The sequence below is a fragment of the Pelophylax lessonae genome (assembly GCF_965119305.1).
Source record: "Pelophylax lessonae genome assembly, chromosome: 6".
NCBI classification, from domain to species: domain Eukaryota; kingdom Metazoa; phylum Chordata; class Amphibia; order Anura; family Ranidae; genus Pelophylax; species Pelophylax lessonae.
The window spans coordinates 55,136,482-55,159,701 of record NC_138773.1 but is presented as its reverse complement, the minus strand read 5'-3'; the positions used below and the strand labels follow the sequence as shown (position 1 = coordinate 55,159,701).

At 47.4% G+C, this 23,220-nt stretch overlaps 1 protein-coding gene across 1 annotated transcript in view; it reads left to right on the top strand.

Annotated features, from left to right (window-relative positions):
* The window catches only part of B9D1 (B9 domain containing 1), a 167,687-nt gene that overhangs the window by 7,328 nt on the left and 137,139 nt on the right, over nucleotides 1-23,220 (top strand). Inside the window, exon 2 of the mRNA XM_082260625.1 lies at nucleotides 683-751. Within this exon, the coding sequence (XP_082116751.1) occupies nucleotides 683-751 (69 nt within the window). The remainder of the gene's footprint in view (nucleotides 1-682; nucleotides 752-23,220) is intronic.

The window sequence follows — 23,220 nt, the reverse complement described above, 5'->3', positions numbered from 1 at the left end:
CACTGGGGGGTACAGAGGAGGGGATGGGTGTCACACTGGGGGTACGGAGGAGGGGATGGGTGTCACACTGGGGGTACAGAGGAGGGGATGGGTGTCACACTGGTGGTACGGAGGGGGGGATGGGTGTCACACTGGGGGGTACAGAGGAGGGGATGGGTGTCACACTGGGGGGTACAGAGGAGGGGATGGGTGTCACACTGGGGGGTACAGAGGAGGGGATGGGTGTCACACTGGAGGTACGGAGGAGGGGATAAGTGTCACACTGGGGGTACGGAGGAGGGGATGGGTGTCACACTGGGGGGTACAGAGGAGGGGATGGGTGTCACACTGGGGGTACGGAGGGGGACATGTCACACTGGGAGTACCAGGGAGGAGGAGCTGTCACATTAGGGGTACCGAGGAGAGTGGGTGGGTTTCTCACGCTGGGGGTACAGAGGAGGGGAGGAGAGGGGGTGGGATTCTCACACTGGGGGTACAGAGGAGGGGAGGAGAGGGGGTGGGATCCTCACACTGGTAATACATAGAAGAGAGGTGGATTCTTACATTGGGGTACAGAAGATGGGGGATGGGTTCTCACATTGGGGGTACTGTGGAGTCTGGGATTAGGGATGAATTTGCTGGGTCTATAAAGCTGTATATAAACATCCGTTGTCAATCAAATGTGTTTCTTTTCTTCTCCTAGTTTCCTGAATTTGATGAACTGTACTGCAAGTACTGCTTTGTGTACGGAAATGACTGGGCACCGACCTCTGTAAGTTCCTCTCCCGGGTGTCAGTCTTGTTGCTCTCTTACATGCATTGCCTCATGTAATCACACAGGGAAATGGAAATCTTCTTCCAACATTCACATCTGATACAATGCCATGATTGTGCCGCCTGAAGCTCCTACCCCTCTGTTTGTCACAGTTAATCCAGGAGGAAGATAGGGCTATTCTCGCTCAAAAAAATTATAAAACAATCTGTCTTGGCTTGTACAGTACATGTCTAGTAAATGGAGCGTACACACTCCTCAAATCATACATAGGGAGAAAAAACGCTTCAAGGTGATTAATCATGGTTCAGCTTTATGAAGTATATAATTTGAACCTGGCTGGTCCAAGGGATGAGGTGTATGTTCATCAAAAACCTTTTATTTTAGTTTTGGATTGAGTAAACAGCCAAAGTAGAAAAGCCTGTCCCCTGCTCTTGGTGATAGAAGCAGTGGTCCAACATGGCCTCTGCTATAGTTTACATTACCACTAGCAGCAAAGCTAATGCCCCCTGCTGATTGGAGGGCTTTAATAGGGTTGAGCGGACACCTAGATGTCCGTGTTCGACGGGTTCGGCCGAACTTTAAAAAAAAGTCCGGGTCCGTGTCCCGGACTTTTACCGAACTTTTCCCGGACACCGAACCCCATTGAAGTCAATGGGGACCCGAACTTTAAGGCACTAAAATGGCTCTAAAACACCAAAGGAAAGGGCTAGAGTGCTGCAAATGGCAGCAAAACGTAATTAAGAGCATGGCAAGTGCTCTGCAAACAAATGTGGATAGGGAAATAACTTAAAACAACAAAAAAAAACAGAAAAATAAAACAATGTTCTTCTTCATCTCTGAAGGACGAGGCCCATATGGAGTAGGAGGGAGGTTGAGGTGGTGGTGGATGTGGCGGTGACATAGGCGTGCGCACAGGGTGTGCTGGGTGTGCCTGGGCACACCCTAATCACCTAGGGCACATAGCATTGCCAGTGAGGAGATGGGAAAGATCTCCCTGGGACCTGCTCTGCTCTATTTCTCCTTGCCTACAGGTACATGGCCCCGATACATTACTCTCCCTGCTGGCAAACACATGCATGTGTATTTCAACTTTGGGGTGCACACCTTAATGCAATAGGCTGCGCACACCTATGGGCGGTGTAGGTGGAAGCGGCGGTGGAGGAGGACCAGGGCCGGATTAACAGCATCATGGGCTTGGTGCTGAGGATTTTGAAGGGCCTTAGGGCCGTGCCTTGCCATGCACCCAGAGGAGGAAGGGTGCAGCCATGCATGCCTAATTCAACATGGGATGCTGTCTCTGAAGCCCATAAACACATCCATGCATCGCCAACTGTCCCTCCTTGTCCGGCCTTCACGCTGTGTGGGGAGGTTCTGAGGGTGCTGCCTGGGGAAGCGAGCATAGAAGCCAGACTTCTGTGTTTACAAGTGACAGAAGAGCGGTAACAGTGAATATGGCCAACCCGGGGCCTATATAAAAGGTAGGGGCCTGGAGCTGCAGCTCCAATAGACCCTACATTAATCTGGCCCTGAGGAGGAGGACGAGGTAGCCAACACTGCTTCTTTTCACAAATTTTAAATGAGGGTACACCCCAAAAGAGTGAGAAAGAGCAAAAATGGAACAATGGGTGGGTAAGGTCGGTATCCATTGCTATTCTGCATAAGGTACGGAAAAGTCCCGTGGGATCCATGCCTGGTTCATTTTAATGAACGTGAGCTTGTCCACATTGTCTCTGGACAGGCGGCTGCGCTTGTCTGTTATAACGCCCCCAGCCGTGCTAAATACCCGTTCAGATAATACACTGGCTGCAGGGCACGCCAGCACCTCCAAGGCGTAAAGGGCAAGCTCAGGCCATGTGCCCAATTTGGAGACCCAGAAGTTGAAGGGGGCAGACCCGTCATTCACTACATGTAGGCGTGTGCACACATACTGCTCCACCATGTTGGTAAAATGCTGCCTCCTGCTAAGACGTTCCATCTGAGCTGCTGGTGCTGCTGTTTGTTGTGGCGTGCTGACAAAGCTTTTCCACATTTCGGCCATGCTAACCCTGCCTTCTGAGGTGCTGGCGGTGCCCTGGTTGCGTTGGCGACCTCCTCCTCCTCTGCCTTGTGCTTCCACTGTGGCCCCGCTGTCAGATGGGAATGCCAGCAGCATGGCGTCTACCAGCGTGCGCTTGTACTCGCGCATCTTGCGATCGCGCTCCAGTGAGTGAATTAAGGACGGTACGTTGTCCTTGTAACGGGGATCCAGCAGCGTGGCCACCCAGTAATCAGCACAAGTTAGAATGTGGGCAACTCGGCGGTCGTTGTGGAGACACTGCAGCATGTAATCGCTCATGTGTGCCAGGCTGCCCAGAGGCAACGAAAGGCTGTCCTCTGTGGGAGGTGTATGGTCCGTGTCCTCTGTATCCCCCCAGCCACGCACCAGTGATGGCCATGAGCTGGCCTGGGTGCCACCCTGCTGTGAACATGGTTCCATCTCCTCCTCCAGCTCCTCCTCCTCCTCATCCTCCTCATCCTCCAGAACTGTGCCCCTGCTGGACAATTGCGTCCCTGGCGTTTGCGTGTGCAGGAACCCACCCTCGGAGCCCCTTGCGAATGACTGCCCTGAAAGCCTTGGAAATGTTACCTCTTCATCCTCCTCCTCCTCCTCATCCTGTGCCACATCCTCTTCCATCATCGCCCGAATTGTTTTTTCAAGGAGGCATAGAAGTGGGATAGTTAAGCTGAGAACGGCGTCATTGCCACTGGCCATGTTGGTGGAGTACTCAAAACAGCGCAACAAGGCACACAGGTCTCGCATGGAGGCCCAGTTATTGGTGGTGAAGTGGTGCTGTTCCGCAGAGCGACTCACGCGTGCGTGCTGCAGCTGAAACTCCACTATGGCCTGCTGCTGCTCGCACAGTCTTTCCAGCATGTGCAAGGTGGAGTTCCACCTTGTGGGCACGTCACATATGAGGCGGTGAGCGGGAAGGCCGAAGTTACGCTGCAGCGCTGCCAGGCGAGCAGCAGCAGGGTGAGAACGCCGAAAGTGCGCACAAACGGCCCGCACTTTCTGCAGCAGCTCTGACATATCGGGGTAGTTTTTAAGGAACCTCTGCACCACCAAATTCAGCACATGCGCCAGGCAAGGGATGTGCGTCAAACCGGCTAGGCCCAGAGCTGCTATGAGATTTCGCCCGTTATCGCACACCACCAGGCCGGGCTTGAGGCTCGCTGGCAGCAACCACTCATTTGTCTGCTGTTCCATGCTCCTCCACAACTCCTGCGCGGTGTGTGGTTTGTCCCCCAAACAGGCAAGTTGTAAAACTGCCTGCTGTCGTTTACCCCTGGCCGTGCTGAAGTTGGTGGTGAAGGTGTTACGCTGTCCGGATGAGGAGGCGGTAGAGGATGAGGAAGCGGAGTAGGAGGAGTTAGGAACAGGAGGCAAACTGAAGCGCCCTGCAATCCTCGGTGGTGGAAGGACATGCGCCAAATTGCTATCCGCCTCAGGCCCATCCGCCACTGCATTTACCCAGTGTGCCGTTAGGGAGATATAACGCCCCTGACCGTGCTTACTGGTCCACGTATCCGTAGTTAGGTGGACCTTGGCACAGATGGCGTTGCGCAGTGCACACCTGATTTTTTCCCCCACTTGGTTGTGCAGGGAAGGGATGGCTTGCCTGGAAAAGTAGTGGCGGCTGGGCACGACGTACTGTGGGACAGCCACCGACATAAGGTTTTTAAAACTGTGCGTCTCCACCAGACGGAATGACAGCATTTCAAAGGCCAATAATTTTGAAATGCTGGCATTCAGGGCCAGGGATCGCGGGTGGGTAGGGGGGTACTTCCTCTTCCTCTCAAGTGTTTGGGAGATGGAAAGCTGAACGCTTCCACGGGACATTGTGGAGATGGTTGTTGGTGACCCAGGTGGTGGTGTTGCTGACAGATCGTCTGTTTGCGGGGTGGCAGGTGCCGGTATCACTACAGATGTGGCTGGAGCGGCCGAGACTGCAGCAGAAGAGGAAGCAGGATGAGCCAGAGACGTTTCTTGGTTTTGAAGGTGTGTACTCCACTGCAGCTCGTGCTTTGCACTTAGATGCCTGATCATGCAGGTTGTGCTCAGGTTGAGAAGGTTCATGCCTCGCTTCAAGCTCTGATTGCACAGGGTGCAAACCACTCGTGTCCTGTCATCAGCACATTTTCTAAAGAACTTCCACGCTAGAGAACTCCTTTGAGCTGACTTTGGTGCGCTCGTTCCCTTGCTGCGTTGGGCAGTAGCGGGCGTAGTGTCTAGGGCACGGCCGCTCCGCTTCTGCACCCTGCTCCCTCTTCTGCTGTGCTGGTGGCTCTGTGCGACCACCGCCTCTTCCTCCAAACTACTCAGTTCACCTGCATGACGTTCATTCCATGTGGGGTCGAGGACCTCATCGTCCTCCACATCATCTTCCACCCAGTCTTCACCCCTGCCCTCCTTGTCGGTCTCCACAATGCTGAACGCCGCAGCAGTTGGCACCTGCGTTTCGTCATCATCGGAGACGTGCTGCGATGATCCTTGCATGTACTCATCTTGAGGAATAAGTGGTTGGGCATCGCTGCACTCAATCTCTTCCACTTCTGGGGCAGGGCTAGGTGGATGGCCCTGGGAAACCCTGCTGACAGAGTCCTCAAAAAGAATAAGAGACTGCTGTATGGCTTGGGGCTCAGACTGCTGGCCTGATTTGCAAGGGGGTGAGGTGAAAGACGGTTGGACATTGGCTGCAGGTGCCAACTCTGACCTTTCTGCAGTAGACTGGGTGGGAGACAATGTGAAGGAACTGGAGGCACTGTCAGCAGCAAACCAATCTACTATCGCCTCAACTTGTTCTGGCCTCATCACTTCTAGGGGCGTTTGATGCCCTACCAAATACTGATGCAGGTTCTGTCGCCTACTCACACTTGAGGAAGGTGTTTCACTTGTGCGTGTAGCTGGCACAGATCGACCATGTCCTCTCCTTGCAACAGGAGCTCTACCAGCAGCACCACGACCCAGGCCACGGCCCTTATTTGACGGTCTCCTCATATTTCTGTAATTTAAGATCTTGCCCTAGAAAGGTTTTTATTGAATAGCGGAATAGAAAATATGATCCAAAAAAAGTGTATGTATATCACACGTACACAACCACACTAGGCCCCAATTACTATTGTTTGTACCCCTAAAAGGCTAGATGAGGAGTAGGGGGAGTATGGAACAGGCAGCACCCTCAAACCTTCAGAAGTATGAGATGAACCCCAACAACTTGGAAAGGTGGATCTCTCTCACACGTACCGACACAGACTATCCCGCAATTCAATTGATCCTCAAAGGTTTTTATTGAATAGCGGAATAGGAAATATGATCAAAAAAAGTGTATGTATCTCGCACGTACACAACCACACTAGGCCCCAATTACTATTGTTTGTACCCCTAAAAGGCTAGATGAGGAGTAGGGGGGGTATGGAACAGGCAGCACCCTCAAACCTTCAGAAGTATGAGATGAACCCCAACAACTTGGAAAGGTGGATCTCTCTCACACGTACCGACACAGACTATCCCGCAATTCAATTGATCCCCAAAGGTTTTTATTGAATAGCGGAATAGGAAATATGATCAAAAAAAGTGTATGTATCTCACACGTACAGAAACACACTAGGCCCCAATTACTATTGTTTGTACACCTAAAAGGATGGATGAGGAGGAGGAGGAGTATGGAACAGGCAGCACCCTCAAAGCTTCAGAAGTATGAGATGAACCCCAAAAACTTGGAAAGGTGGATCTCACACGTACCGACACAGACTATCCCGCAATTTAATTGATCCCCAAAGGTTTTTATTGAATAGCGGAATAGGAAATATGATCAAAAAATGTGTATGTATCTCACACGTACAGAAGCACACTAGGCCCCAATTACTATTGTTTGTACACCTAAAAGGATGGATGAGGAGGAGGAGGAGTATGGAACAGGCAGCACCCTCAAAGCTTCAGAAGTATGAGATGAACCCCAAAAACTTGGAAAGGTGGATCTCACACGTACCGACACAGACTATCCCGCAATTTAATTGATCCCCAAAGGTTTTTATTGAATAGCGGAATAGGAAATATGATCAAAAAAAGTGTATGTATCTCGCACGTACAGAAACACACTAGGCCCCAATTACTATTGTTTGTACACCTAAAAGGATGGATGAGGAGGAGGAGGAGTATGGAACAGGCAGCACCCTCAAAGCTTCAGAAGTATGAGATGAACCCCAAAAACTTGGAAAGGTGGATCTCACACGTACCGACACAGACTATTCCGCAATTTAATTGATCCCCAAAGGTTTTTATTGAATAGCGGAATAGGAAATATGATCAAAAAATGTGTATGTATCTCACACGTACAGAAGCACACTAGGCCCCAATTACTATTGTTTGTACACCTAAAAGGATGGATGAGGAGGAGGAGGAGTATGGAACAGGCAGCACCCTCAAAGCTTCAGAAGTATGAGATGAACCCCAAAAACTTGGAAAGGTGGATCTCACACGTACCGACACAGACTATCCCGCAATTTAATTGATCCCCAAAGGTTTTTATTGAATAGCGGAATAGGAAATATGATCAAAAAAAGTGTATGTATCTCGCACGTACAGAAACACACTAGGCCCCAATTACTATTGTTTGTACACCTAAAAGGATGGATGAGGAGGAGGAGGAGTATGGAACAGGCAGCACCCTCAAAGCTTCAGAAGTATGAGATGAACCCCAAAAACTTGGAAAGGTGGATCTCACACGTACCGACACAGACTATTCCGCAATTTAATTGATCCCCAAAGGTTTTTATTGAATAGCGGAATAGGAAATATGATCAAAAAATGTGTATGTATCTCACACGTACAGAAGCACACTAGGCCCCAATTACTATTGTTTGTACACCTAAAAGGATGGATGAGGAGGAGGAGGAGTATGGAACAGGCAGCACCCTCAAAGCTTCAGAAGTATGAGATGAACCCCAAAAACTTGGAAAGGTGGATCTCACACGTACCGACACAGACTATCCCGCAATTTAATTGATCCCCAAAGGTTTTTATTGAATAGCGGAATAGGAAATATGATCAAAAAAAGTGTATGTATCTCGCACGTACACAACCACACTAGGCCCCAATTACTATTGTTTGTACCCCTAAAAGGCTAGATGAGGAGTAGGGGGGGTATGGAACAGGCAGCACCCTCAAACCTTCAGAAGTATGAGATGAACCCCAACAACTTGGAAAGGTGGATCTCTCTCACACGTACCGACACAGACTATCCCGCAATTCAATTGATCCTCAAAGGTTTTTATTGAATAGCGGAATAGGAAATATGATCAAAAAAAGTGTATGTATCTCGCACGTACACAACCACACTAGGCCCCAATTACTATTGTTTGTACCCCTAAAAGGCTAGATGAGGAGTAGGGGGGGTATGGAACAGGCAGCACCCTCAAACCTTCAGAAGTATGAGATGAACCCCAACAACTTGGAAAGGTGGATCTCTCTCACACGTACCAACACAGACTATCCCCCAATTTAACTGATCCCCAGAGGTTTTTGATTAAATAGCGGAATAGAAAATATGATCCCAAAAAAGTGTATGTATATCACACGTACACAACCACACTAGGCCCCAATTACTATTGTTTGTACCCCTAAAAGGCTAGGAGTAGGGGGAGTATGGAACAGGCAGCACCCTCAAACCTTCAGAAGTATGAGATGAACCCCAACAACTTGGAAAGGTGGATCTCTCTCACACGTACCAACACAGACTATCCCCCAATTTAACTGATCCCCAAAGGTTTTTGATTAAATAGCGGAATAGAAAATATGATCCCAAAAAAGTGTATGTATATCACACGTACACAACCACACTAGGCCCCAATTACTATTGTTTGTACCCCTAAAAGGCTAGGAGTAGGGGGAGTATGGAACAGGCAGCACCCTCAAACCTTCAGAAGTATGAGATGAACCCCAACAACTTGGAAAGGTGGATCTCTCTCACACGTACCAACACAGACTATCCCCCAATTTAACTGATCCCCAGAGGTTTTTGATTAAATAGCGGAATAGAAAATATGATCCCAAAAAAGTGTATGTATATCACACGTACACAACCACACTAGGCCCCAATTACTATTGTTTGTACCCCTAAAAGGCTAGGAGTAGGGGGAGTATGGAACAGGCAGCACCCTCAAACCTTCAGAAGTATGAGATGAACCCCAACAACTTGGAAAGGTGGATCTCTCTCACACGTACCAACACAGACTATCCCCCAATTTAACTGATCCCCAGAGGTTTTTGATTAAATAGCGGAATAGAAAATATGATCCCAAAAAAGTGTATGTATATCACACGTACACAACCACACTAGGCCCCAATTACTATTGTTTGTACCCCTAAAAGGCTAGGAGTAGGGGGGAGTATGGAACAGGCAGCACCCTCAAACCTTCAGAAGTATGAGATGAACCCCAACAACTTGGAAAGGTGGATCTCTCTCACACGTACCAACACAGACTATCCCCCAATTTAACTGATCCCCAGAGGTTTTTGATTAAATAGCGGAATAGAAAATATGATCCCAAAAAAGTGTATGTATATCACACGTACACAACCACACTAGGCCCCAATTACTATTGTTTGTACCCCTAAAAGGCTAGGAGTAGGGGGAGTATGGAACAGGCAGCACCCTCAAACCTTCAGAAGTATGAGATGAACCCCAACAACTTGGAAAGGTGGATCTCTCTCACACGTACCAACACAGACTATCCCCCAATTTAACTGATCCCCAGAGGTTTTTGATTAAATAGCGGAATAGAAAATATGATCCCAAAAAAGTGTATGTATATCACACGTACACAACCACACTAGGCCCCAATTACTATTGTTTGTACCCCTAAAAGGCTAGGAGTAGGGGGGAGTATGGAACAGGCAGCACCCTCAAACCTTCAGAAGTATGAGATGAACCCCAACAACTTGGAAAGGTGGATCTCTCTCACACGTACCAACACAGACTATCCCCCAATTTAACTGATCCCCAAAGGTTTTTGATTAAATAGCGGAATAGAAAATATGATCCCAAAAAAGTGTATGTATATCACACGTACACAACCACACTAGGCCCCAATTACTATTGTTTGTACCCCTAAAAGGCTAGATGAGGAGTAGGGGGAGTATGGAACAGGCAGCACCCTCAAACCTTCAGTATGAGATTGTGTTCACTGTACCCCACAAAGATTGAGTTCACTGCACCCCACAATGATTGTGTTCACTGCACCCCACAAAGATTGTGTTCACTGCACCTCACAAAGATTGTGTTCACTGTACCCCCCAAAGATTTTGTTCACTGCACCCCACAAAGATTCTGTTCACTGTACCCCACAAAGATTGTGTTCACTGCACCCCAAAAAGATTGTGTTCGCTGCACCCCAAAAAGGATGTTGTTCACTGCACCCCAAAAAGGATGTTGTTCACTCCACCCCAAAAAGATTGTGTTCACTGCACCCCACAAAGATTGTGTTCACTGCACCCCAAAAAGATTGTGTTCACTGCACCCCAAAAATGATTTTGTTCACTGCACCCCAAAAAGGATGTTGTTCACTCCACCCCAAAAAGATTGTGTTCACTGCACCCCAAAAAGATTGTGTTCACTGCACCCCACAAAGGATTTTGTTCACTGCACCCCAAAAAGATTGTGTTCACTGCACCCCAAAAAGGATGTTGTTCACTGCACCCCAAAAAGGATTTTGTTCACTGCACCCCAAAAAGATTGTGTTCACTGCACCCCACAAAGGATTTTGTTCACTGCACCCCACAAAGATTGTGTTCACTGCACACCAAAAAGGATTGTGTTCACTGCACCCCAAAAAGATTTTGTTCACTGCACCCCAAAAAGATTGTGTTCACTGCAGCCCAAAAAGATTGTGTTCACTGCAGCCCAAAAAGATTGTGTTCACTGCAGCCCAAAAAGATTGTGTTCACTGCAGCCCAAAAAGATTGTGTTCACTGCAGCCCAAAAAGATTGTGTTCACTGCAGCTCACACACAGAAAAATGGATGTGGATCACTGACACCTGCCTATCTCCAATCCCACACCACACAGCAATATCGATTGTAGTTTGTAGAACACAGTTTCCCTAAAATTCAGCAGACTCTGTCCCTAACAGGATTGAGAAGAGATCGTAGATCAGGATTGAGTGCAGATTCACCCCACCCCCCACACAGCAATATCGATTGTAGTTTGTAGAACACAGTTTCCCTAAAATTCAGCAGACTCTGTCCCTAACAGGATTGAGAAGAGATCGTAGATCAGGATTGAGTGCAGATTCACCCCACCCCCCACACAGCAATATCGATTGTAGTTTGTAGAACACAGTTTCCCTAAAATTCAGCAGACTCTGTCCCTAACAGGATTGAGAAGAGATCGTAGATCAGGATTGAGTGCAGATTCACCCCACCCCCCACACAGCAATATCGATTGTAGTTTGTAGAAGACACTGACCCTATATAATTCAGCAGACTCTATCCCTAAAATGCCTACAACTCGCCCTGCCTAAACACTCCGACCTGTCCCTCAATTCTATCCGGACACAAATGGTTTTTTCCTGCCTATCTTTCCCTAATCAGCAGCCAGCACGTTGATGTGTGCTCTCTGTCCCTGAATCTAAGCAGCATAATGACGCCGCTGCGGCTGCCTCGAACTTATAAAGACTTGGTCACATGCTTCAGACGGCCAATCACAGCTACTGAGACATTTGCAGGCATGGCTGGGATGGCTTAAGGCACACCAGTTAAACGATTGTTGATTGGCTGTTGAAAGCCCGCCATGAAAAGAGCGCCAAAGCATGCAAAACCCGGAAATAAAACGACCGAACACGGATTTTTACCCGAACATACAGTAAAGTGTCCGTGTCCGTGTTCGGGTACAAAAAATCCAATTATTCGGTACGAACACGAATAATACAGTCCGTGTTCGCTCAACACTAGGCTTTAACTCTGACTCAGCAAAGGCTATGGTGAACCTCTGCAGAGAGACAACTGCTTCCACACGGAAAGCAGAAGGCTATGACATTCAAGGAGGGAGGGGGCTGTGCTAGGAAATGGACTCTCCTGAAGTAGCAAGTCCAAAGGCACATTGCAAGTGAGTAAAAATAAGTAAAGCAAAATAAAAACAATGCAAGGAAGCATCACAAATACTCGGGTTTTCTGTGCTGCAAGTTGGTGACAGGGTCTCTTTAAGTATGGCTGCAGTGTAGCAGTAACAGCTCACTTGTTCCCCAGAATTGCCGTTTATTGTAGTTCGTATTTGAACTCCAGCCTTCTCTTTAGTCTTGCACACTTGTTCAGGCTCCTCTCCTGGACTGAAATGATTTACTCTGATTTCACTGCACACTGTGAGCTTCTCACATTTTACGTTAGAAGCTGAAGCACGTCAGATAGAGTGTGCCTCATTTCCTGGCTGGAGAACATTCAGGATCATCTTTGATTTTTTTTTTTTTGGGGGGGGGGGGGCGGGGGGATTTACAAATTACTGACCTCTACTCTCCCTTACAAACTACATTTTAGGGCTTTTTCACACCAGGTGCAGTGCGGTATAACATGTGAAATCGTATGATTTCCCGCAACACACTTTGGCAGTTGTTCACAGGTACCATTAATTCATAATGGCACCCCCACACTTCCACCAATTGCATGTTTGTTTGCCCCCACTTAAAGCGGAGTTCCACCCAAAAGTGGAATTTCCACTGATATGCTCTCCCCCCCTCCGGTGCCACCTTTAGCACCCTTCAGGGGGGAGGGGGGAACGGGTACCTGTTTTTGACAGGTACCCTTCCCCACTTCCCGGTAGACAGCGTCACGGCGCTGTCCCTCGGAATTTCGGCCCCCTCCTTTTTCCTCCATCGCCGGGCCAATTACAATGCACAGCGTGCTTCGCGCATGCGCAGTAGGGAACCAACTGTGAAGCCGAAAGGCTTCACTGCCGGGTTCCCTTACCCTGGATGGCGGTGGCAGCACCCGAGAGCCGATACGAAAATCGTCTTCGGTCTCCAACATTGCGGGCTCCCTGGACAGGTAAGTTCTAATATTTAAAAGTCATCAGCCCAAAGTATTTGTAGCTGCTAGCTTTTAATTTTGTTATTGGGGATGGAACCCCTCTTTAATTACATGGTACCACAGTACCATGTGCTTTGATGAGGCTCAGGTACAAAAATCATGGCAGCACCTTTTTTTGCATGTTTCTCGAGCATAGAGAAGCCCAATAAAAAAAACAGAAGACGCAAAAAAGCGCTCGGCTTGGACGCACCTCCTTGTGTTAACAAGCCCTCAGACTGCTGTGCCCTGGGATTGTGCGCAATTCTGAAGGGTGCTTTGACTACAAAAAGATTAAAAAACACTGGCGTAGAGAAGCACAGAGTCCCAGTGTTGACGTGATTGGATCCAAATAAGGTAGGCAACAGAAAACAAAGATGTAAATGTCATTAGCATGTTGATGAGGGAAAAGAGAGGAACCAGAGAAGGTAAAATATAAGAAGATTAAAGTTCAGTTTTAAAGTTTCCTCTTTACATGCGAAAAGAGGATTACGTTCATAAAAGCAAGCGTCAGACCTGAGATGGTAATTAGCATTTGCAGTTTCCTGGGAGACTTCCGTCAGGTCCCTGATTGTGTATTTCACTCGAATTTTATTATTATCTAAATCCCATTATACAGACAAGACCTTTTCCAGGAGGTAACTCCCTTAACGGCTTTATTTCTCAGTGAAAGGTGGTGCTGATGACAATTTCTGGGAACATTCATTTCCTTTACGTCGATGTAAATACGTTTTTTCTGGAAAGATGTTCTGTGAATTTATCAACTCATTATAATTATTTCATTGTTGTAATAGGCAGGGGTGCAGGCAGTGTACTTGTATGTGTGTTATCAAAGCCGCAAGCATTGCTTTCATCCATCCAAGAAGAATTTCCTGAAAAATTACATCTCTTTCTGTGAATGCTGCTACGTTTTTTTAAATTGTTTTTCTGGATAATTTGATCAAACAAAAAGTTATCATACAGAATGTGTCAAACAGCACTTATATCAGAAGAATGGTAAATACAGTATGTGCGGTTCATCTGATAATAATTAATTTGTACTGTTAACGTAATAGTTATTGTGAAGCATGGATGAACAACTGGACCATTTTTCAGTTTAACATTTTAACAATTCTATATTCCTTATGTTTTTAAAGGGTAGTTTGACATGAAAAACTAAAACAATGAGGAGCTGTGTGGCCTCTACTGCAACTGGCCATTACTTAAAAGAGAAGTATGGGGTTTTACTTATCTAGGTAGATGCAGCATCGGTCCCCTGCTGGCTCTCAGCTCTTACACTGAGAACCTAGCAATCAAACACTGTCAATCGCTTGGCTCTCGGGGTCCCCTGAGCAGAGAGCTTTTAAATGTCAGTCACTGTTCTCTGCTCTGCTCTCCCTGCGCTCACTGGAGCGCTGGGCTCTGGAGGGGTGGGAACGGCTGGCTCAGGCTCTCAGCATCTCACTGAGAGGCCAAGCTGGGTCCTGGACCAGGCATTTGGGTGGATCCAGACCCCATTGTTGCAATCTTTCCCAAGCCTGGACCAGCTTAGTGACTTTAGCCGACAGCAGGCTTCAGCCTGCTGTCTGCCAAAAACGTGTCACAGGAGTGCAGAACAAACTGCACTCCTGTGATCCATAGGAGAAGTACAGCCAAAATAGCTTTGGCTGTATTTCTCCTTTTTAAAGAATATCTAAACCCAAAAATACCAATATTTATATATATTGCTGTTTATAAGTCCTTATACATGGTGGCTTTTTAAATCAAAGGATAGGCCTTTTCTGACATTTTTTGTTTTCATGTAAAAATTTGCTTTTTTTGCTAGAAAATTACTTGGAAACCCCAGTTATTTTATGATTTTTTTTTTTTTTTCAGTCACAAGGAATTTAAACATTACTTGCGACAGCAATGGGCAGTGACAGGTACTCTTTATGAAAAGATCTGGGGTCTATTAGAAACTACAAAAGAACTGACAGGAAGGCGCAAGCACCTAGTGCATTACCAAAACTTTATTGGAAAAACTGATCACAATGGATAATTACAAAAGTACAACATGTGAGAGCGTTTAAACTAGAAGATTCCATGCAGTGCAGGATACGCATACTCCTACAACACCCCGGTATGTTGGCAGGCTAAGGAGTTTCGGGGGCACACCACCTTCCCTCAGAGCTGAGCTCAATGCGTTAGCCTGCCAGCATAGCGGGGTGTTTTAGTATGCGTATCATGCACTGCATGGCATCTTCTGATTTACACGCTCTTACGGTTGTACTTTTGTGAGTATCTATTTTTATCCTGTTCTTTTGTAGTTTCACGTTGGATTCCCCTATCTGAGGAGGGCTGCATCCACCAAGCATTTTGGGTGTTTATGGATTTATTGTTTCACAATCTGTGAAGGACCTCTGAGCTCTGGGAGTGACTGTTTTTCTTTCATGGGGTCTATTAGACCCCAGATCTCAAAGTATTTGATCATACCAAGATCCATGTGATCAGATGCTTTCATTTTTTTAAAAATGGTGCTGTTTACTTCCAGGAAACCGGAGGTGATGAAAATGGTCGCTGCTTCCGGTCTCATATACCATAGAGCTGATCGGGGACCCTCCAGGCCTCAAAAAGCTGTATGGTAAGCCAGTGGAACTGCTGGCTTCCATCTGGGATGGCTGAAGCCACTGCCTCCCGTGTGGGCATCCACCTTCCACTCCGATGCCCTGGATGGTTGGCTCTGCTGGGGCTCGCGTCCGGGCAGCTGGGCGCCCTCAAAAATTTAGGCCTACTAGGCCATGCGGCCAAGTTGGGCGCCGCCATTGGGGGGCGGCCTCAGTGAGTCTAGCTGAAGCCCCCAACTCTCCCTTTGGGCATCTGCCGGACTGAAGATCCATGGGCGAGGGTACTGTAACGGATCCTATAGTCTCTATGAGAGAGATCCGTGCAGCTTTTCCCGAAATCCCAGTGACAATACCATCAAGAAGTGAAAATAGCTCCCCATTCCCCCACACATGAGTCCAGACTTCATGATGGGATAAAACAAACTGTTTATTAAAAAGACACACACTTACACACGTGAGCACATCCCCCTCCTCATCAAATTACTACACACAGGTCAGGGGTTGAATGACCACACCAATGTTAGTTCATTAGCATTTCTAAGGAATAACGACCACAAACAGCATTCTTAACAGATGACAATGGCTCAATCAACCTGAGCCAATTAACTTGCAAACGGCCGTACTCAAGCTCATGAAAGACAGAGGTTTGAACTGATGACATTAGTATCTGTACACATCTTAGCATGGCTTTAATTATTTAGTAGTTACAGACTTTATGGCAACAGGCCACAGGTCTCACAGAGCAACTTGGAGAGACATTGTTGAAAACTAACCCTCTCCCTTACAGGCAAAACTCAGATTTTGTCACAGGTACCCTGCCTGCGCATCCACATCACGGCGGCGGTCCTCCTTAAAGGGGGCTGTGTCCTATTATGTCCTCTATGAAGGGCTCGGAAGGTGACCCCCCTTGTTTTTGGTGGGGTCTCATGGGTGGTCAATTTGTGGACCCTTGGCCAGCATTCTCTTGCGGGATCCCAGTCAGCGGCCTTCCCTGATTATAATGTTTTGGGTAGAGCTTCGTATATAGCAACCCCACTGGGTCGGCGTCTGCGCACTTCGAGTGCTCTGATCGTGAGGATGATTCCTCTCCTACTACAGCGGCGCATCAAAAGGCGCTGGTGGATGCACTTATTGTATCGTAAACTTTAAAAATGGAGGATGCAGATTCTGCTGCTGCGTTGGAGGCGCCGGTCTCCGTTTGGTACCCGCAGCTCCTCAAAAGCGGCAAAGATATTCCCTTTTCCCCCCTACTTTGACAAAATTGGCACGAGTCAGTGGGGTTGTCCTAAACGCAATATGGCTGTGCGTAACCGTTTTGCTAGACGGTATCTCTTGAGGAGTCTCTGTTGAATAAGTGGACAGTCCCACCTGTGGTGGACTCTCAGGTTTCCAGGTCAAATAAATCCACCCTAATTCCGGTGGAGGAGTCTCAGGCTTTTAAAGATCCCTTTGACAGGAGAGCCAAGACTTTGGTCCGCCACATGTTTACAATTGTTAGTTCAGTCCTTAGGCCGGTGTTCACCATAGGTTTGGTGTACCAGACTCTGTCGGAGTGGGCAAAAGATTTTGCGCCAGGATCTGGAGGGGAAACAGCTTCTCCCTGCCTTTGCGGAGCTGGTGGACCAGTTGGTCCAGGGGTTGCAGTTCGTCAGTGATGTCTCTCTGGATGCGGCTCCCTTAGTCTCTAGGCTGTCCGTGACAGCAGTTGTCCTTCGGCGCAGGATATGGCTGAAATGCTGGTCTGCAGACCAGACTTCCAAGAAGGCCTTATCTGATCTTCCCTTTGTGGGAGATCGCCTGTTCAGATCCCCCTTGGATGATATCATTAAGCAGGCTCTCAAGACAAGGGATCTAAATCTGTAAGGACCTTGGAGATTGCAATAGGACGTGGTCTGGTAAGCCGAGAGCGGGTCCTTCCGGACCCGTGGATCTCCCTAATTCTAGTCAGGTGGGTCCACGAGCTGATTCAGTCTGGCTACAAGATCGAGTTTCGGGCTTATTCTCCAGAGAGGTTCTTTCCTTCCAACTTGCGTTTATCCCCAGACCGCCCGTGTGGTCTCTTGCAAGGGGTGTTTGTTCCGGAATCGGAACATTTTCAAGGGGTTTCTTCAAATCTGTTCACAGTTCCCAGGAAGGAAGACAAGGTACGTCCAATCCTTGATCTCAAAGCTCTGAACCGCTTTGTGCGGGTACAGAAGTTCCAAATGGAGTCCATTCGTACGGTGGTGGCATCCCTACATCAAGGGGATCTTCTGGCCTCTATCGATATCAAGGACACTTACCTTCATATTTAGATAAATGTCTGTAATCCGCGCTTCCCCTGCTTGCTGTGGGCAAGGAGCATTATCAATTTGTGGCATTACCCTTTGGTCTCACCTCAGCTCCTCGGGTCTTCATAAAGCCTTGGCCCTGGTGTTGGCATTGTTGCTAAAACGGGGGGATTGCAGTACTGGAGTACCTAGACGATCATCTTCTGCGAGCAGAGTCTCCGACTGCTCTGACGGACAACGTGGAAATTACTGTGCATACTCTGCAAGAGTTCGGTTGGAAATTTTATTTCCAGGAATCTGCTCTGGTTCCATCCACCAAGTTGGACTATCTGGGTCTGCCTCTGGACTCAGCCTCAGCCAGGGTAATTCTCCCATGGTACAAGCTCCCAAAGCTGCAGGATGCAATTCCGCTCCTGTTTTCCAGCAGTCGGTCATCTCTCAGGACTTGCTTTCGGTTGCTGGGCCTGATGGTGTCTGCCTTCGAGGCGGTTCCCTTTGCACAGTTCCTCACGAGACCTCTGCAAAGGGAGATTCTTGCTAGCTGGGATAAGAATTCACAGTCTCTAGACAATTTGATCCTGTTGAGCCGGGGTACGAGAGGGTCACTGATTTGGTGGATTCTCTCTCCAGCATTTCGACAGGGAAAATCTTTTCTTCCCCTGTACTGAACGGTGGTCACCACAACCGGACAAGGCCACCGCCGTGGCTTATGTCAATGATCAAGGGGGCTCCTGAATTGTCCTGGCGGCTTGGAAAGTAGCTGAAATTCTAAGGTGGGCAGAATGCTTCGTTCCAGCCTCTCTGCTGTGCATATTCCAGGGGTGGAAAATTGGCAGGCAGATTATCAGATCTCAGTCATCAGGCATTGGAACAGGGTGAATGGTCACTTCATCCGGAGGTCTTTCATCAGTTTTGTCTCCGGTGGGGAACTCCCGATTAGGACCTGTTGGCCTCTCGTCTCAACAGGAAGGTGCAGAGGTTTGTGGCACGGTCTCGGGATCCTCTGGCCAACGCCACAGATGCACTGGTTGCTCCTTGGGGCAAGTATCATCTGAGATACTCCTTTCCCTCTCTAAAAACTTCTGCCAAGACTCCTGCAAAGGATCGAGGCAGAAGGGATTCCGGCCATCCTATTGGCTCCAGACTGGCCTTACCGGTCTTGGTACGCAGATCTCATGCGGTTGGTCACCGATGCTCCTTGGAGACTTCCCATCAGAGAAGATCTGTTGGCCCAAGGGCCAATCTTCCATCTTGCTTTGCAGTTACTGGCTTTAACAGCTTGGTTGTCGAAAGCCAGGTGCTGAAGGATTGAGGGTTGTCTGAATCAGTGATTCCCATGCTACTAAAAGCTAGCAAATCTACCTCAAAGAAGATTTACCATCGCGTTTAGAAAGCGTACAATGCGTGGTGTGAATTTCTTTGGGTTCACCCCTCTCCTTTTCGGTGGCTCGGAGTTTGGCTTCCTCACTGAGGTGTTGTGCAGCATCTGGCCTTGGGTACCATCAAGGGCCAGGTTTCAGCCTTGGCGGTTTTCTTTCAAGATCCTTTGGCCACGCATTCTTTTGCTTTTTGCACCTTTCTTCCAGGGTGTTCGCCACTTGGCTCCTCCAGTGCGGTCCCTGTTTCCTCCGTGGGACCTCAATTTGGTGCTGTCAGTTTTCCAGAAACCATCTTTTGAAAATATTCCCCTACTTACTTTGTCCCAGAAGGTGGCCTTCTTGGTGGCTATTACTTCTGCACGCAGGGTGTCTGAGCTGGCAGCGTTGTCTTATCATTCACCTTGCCTGGTGGTTCTCAGAGATAAAGTGGTGCTTCGCCCCTGTCAGTCGTTCCTTCCTAAGGTTGTTTTTGGTTTCCTTCTGCATGAAGACATGACGTTGCCTTCCCTGTGCCCTAAGCCTAAACATCCTAAGGAGATTGCCTTGCATTCCCTGGATGTGGTCCGGGCGATCAGGATGTTCTTAGTGGCTATCGAGTCGTTTAGGAAATAAGACTCACTATTTGTACTTACGAATGGACCCCAAAAAAGAGTTGGCCTTGTCTACCGTGACCTTTTCCGTATGGATCAGATGGTGGTGCAGGCCTGTTCAATTAAGTGTCAGGTTCCTCCTTTCCCTGTAAAGGTGCATTTCTACTCGGGCATTTAGTGCCTCCTGTCATCAGGCGTCTGTAATGCAGGTTTGCACGGCGGCCACCTGGTCATCTGTGCACATTTTCACAAAACTTTATAAAGTGTATATTTTGGCATCTGTGGATGCTGCTTTTGGCCGCAAGGTTCTGCAGGCCGCTGTTTTAAGAGGACTTAGTTCTCTTTGAGGGTGTATTGTTTTCAGGTGAGCTCCAGTTGTTGTTCCTTCATTTTACCCGGTTGGCTAGGTTTAGCCTTTAGGAATTTTTTTCTGCTGTGTTTTTTCCACCCCTCATGTTTAAAACTGCTTTGGGACGTCCCAATGGTTAAGAAGATTCTGGAGCTGTGTCCGTCAATGAACGAAAGAGAAAATTGGAATTTTGTCTTGCAGTAAAAACCTTTTTCTCTGATTTTCATTGATGGACACAACACCCACCCCTCTATTGAGTTGGGTTATTTTTCTTCTGACACTGCTTGCAACAACAGTAGGAAGTGGGAGTATACCCCCTGGGACTGCCCCATAGGCGTGGTAAAGCTATTTCCTGACTAGTGTCCTACTCCTGTAGGGGGCAGAATAACCCAATGGTTAAGAAGATTCTGGAGCTGTGTCCCTCAATGAACATCAGAGAAAAGGATTTTACGGTAAGACAACAAAACTATTTTTCACTTTTTAATAAGTGATTACATTCCCTTCATAGGAATTGGGGAGAGGAGAAGCAACAGCACACTAATCTTCCCAGTGAAAGGCTGTGCGGGGGGGGGGGGGGGGGTTGAGTGCAAGTCAGGACAAGTCAGATCATTGGAGGAGAGCACACTAAGTTCCCAGCACAGCTAGAGAACTTGCCGCGCTGTGCTCTCATGCCTAGTGTGGTCAATTTTTAATAGGAAATCAGAGGGACTGGCAGGAACACCAGAATTTTCACACAAAGGAAGCCATACAAAGAGAACAGGATACATTATCATACAAGTGCATGGTACAGCAGCCACATATCAGGAATAAGAAATGTTGGGTTTACATATTCTTTAAAGGAGAAGTATAGCCAAAGCTAGCTTGGCTGTTCTTCTCCTATGGATCACAGGAGTGCAATTTTTTTTTGCACTTCTGTGACCCGTTTTCAGCAGAGAGCAGGCTGAAGTCTGCTCTCTGCTGGCGTCACAGAAGTCACTCCAGGCCTCGGGTCATCACGGTCAGAACCGAGCGATGTCGGTGTTCGATCTCTCGGTTCTCAGTGTAGCGGCATCGGGGGAAAGGTGCAGAATTGGACCAATGCTGCATCCACCTAGGTAAGTATAAATTGGGAAAACCCCCAAAAGCCATACTTCTCTTTTAACTTATAGTGCAAAAATAACTCATTGTATGGCATTAATTCCTACAATATAATCCTGGAAGAAAATCAGGCATAAGGTGGATTCTTTCTTATTTCCACAGCACACCCTTCACAGTGTTTTCTTCCACAAAAACATTTGAATACAGTATATAATATAATACATAATATACAGAAATAATCACCCCCCCCCCAAACATAATCACATTTTGTTGCTTTGCGCCTGAAATGGAGACAGACACAGTTTTTGTTTTATCCAGCTGTATTTACTCACCGAGTTGGAAAAAGGATCACCCCCTTGCGTCAGTTTTTTGTTGGACCACCTTTTGCTTTAATTCCAGCCTTTTACTCTGTTGGAATATGTCTCTACTAATTTTGCACATCTAGACTTTGCAATATTTGCCCACTCTTCTTTGCAGAACTGTAAAGTTACATTTGATGGTGACCATTTGTGGACTGCAGTCTTCAAGTAATTCCACAGATTTTTAATGGAGTTTAAGTCTGGGCTCTGACACTAGGCAATGCAAGGACATTCACATTTTTCTCCTACAACCACTGTGTACTTATTTTTGCTGTGTGCTTTGTGTCATTGCCATATTGGAAGGAAAACCTTCTTCCCATTGACAACTTTTTGGCAGAGGGCCGCAGATTTTCCTCTAGAGTTTGATGGTATTTTGCATTTTTCCTTCTATCCTGACAAGTACTCCAGTCCCTGCTGCAGAGAAACCCCCCTCATAACAGGATTTTACCACCTCCATGCTTTACTGTAGGAATGGTGTTCTTTATATGGTTAGCTGTAATGGATTTCTGCCAGTCATATCGTTTGGTGTTGAGGCCACATAATTAAATTTTAGTCTCATCTTACTATCTTAAACGCACCTGGAAGATTCTGAGGCCACATGGAAAAAGGTGTTATGGTCAGATAAGACTAAAAATTAATTATTTTGCCTTAACACCAAACGATCTGTCTGGCGGAAATCCAATACAGCTCACCATCCAAATAATACCATTCCTACAGTAAAGCATGGAGATGGTAATATCCTGTTATGGGGGGGTTTCTCTGCAGCAGGGACGGGAGCACTTGTCAGGATAGAATGAAATATAGATGGGTAAAAATACCATCACATTCTTCAGGATAATCTGCTGCCCTCTGCTAGGAAGTTGTCAATGGGAAGAAGAATTACCTTCCAAAAATGACCACATAGTACAGCACAGCCCTGTCCAGCAAGGCAAGAGACCTGATTTTTTTTCTCTGCTGCAATTGGGCAACAGCTACAGGTCTTGTCCACTCCCCCAGCATGTGATTGGAGAAACGGTAGATGGATGTATTCATCTGTCTGCCATTTGGTTCTCTCCCCCTATCAGCATTTGTTGGTACATAAGCACTGCAGCAAAACTGTGTAAGGTAAGTAGAATATTTAACTTTTCGCCACAATGTTTTGGCAGGGGGTGGGCTGCTGCTATTTATTATAAAAACCTGCATTTGAGTGCAAGGTCCAATTTACGTACAAATGTGACAAGTCCTCTTCCTGCTGACATCTAACCTATATTTGAATAGGAATCGCACCTTTCTCTTACGTCCTCCGACAGTCGCCGCCTCTTCATATTCGTCACATATGGGGTATTAGACTTTGCTCCGAAGGAGTAGCTAGGCAACAGAATATGTTAACAATAAAGCTTTAACATATCCCACCCTCAAGGGGTGGTCCCCTCAGTCAATACCCTCCTACTTCCTGCAACCATATCTCAGTTTTAATGTCTAGCTTGTCAGGAGTGGCTGGCTCTCTCTGTGCTGGGACTTTTTGTCCCAGACTCTTTCTTCTTTTTAATATTTTGTTTGAGTTTTCTCTCTACCTTTACTTAGCTGTTATTTTTGTCAGCATTAGTTAGTTCTTCGGACGAAGAGGATCATGCGGACTGGGTCTCGGGCTGATCCCCCTGGTCGCAGGTCGTGGGTCAGTGGCTTCCCAGTCTGCCATCGAGCGTTCAGCCAGGTAACGCTCCTGGCACAGTGAACGACCCATCCCTGTTCGGTGCAGGGATGATTGGTGAGGTGGCTACCTCACCGG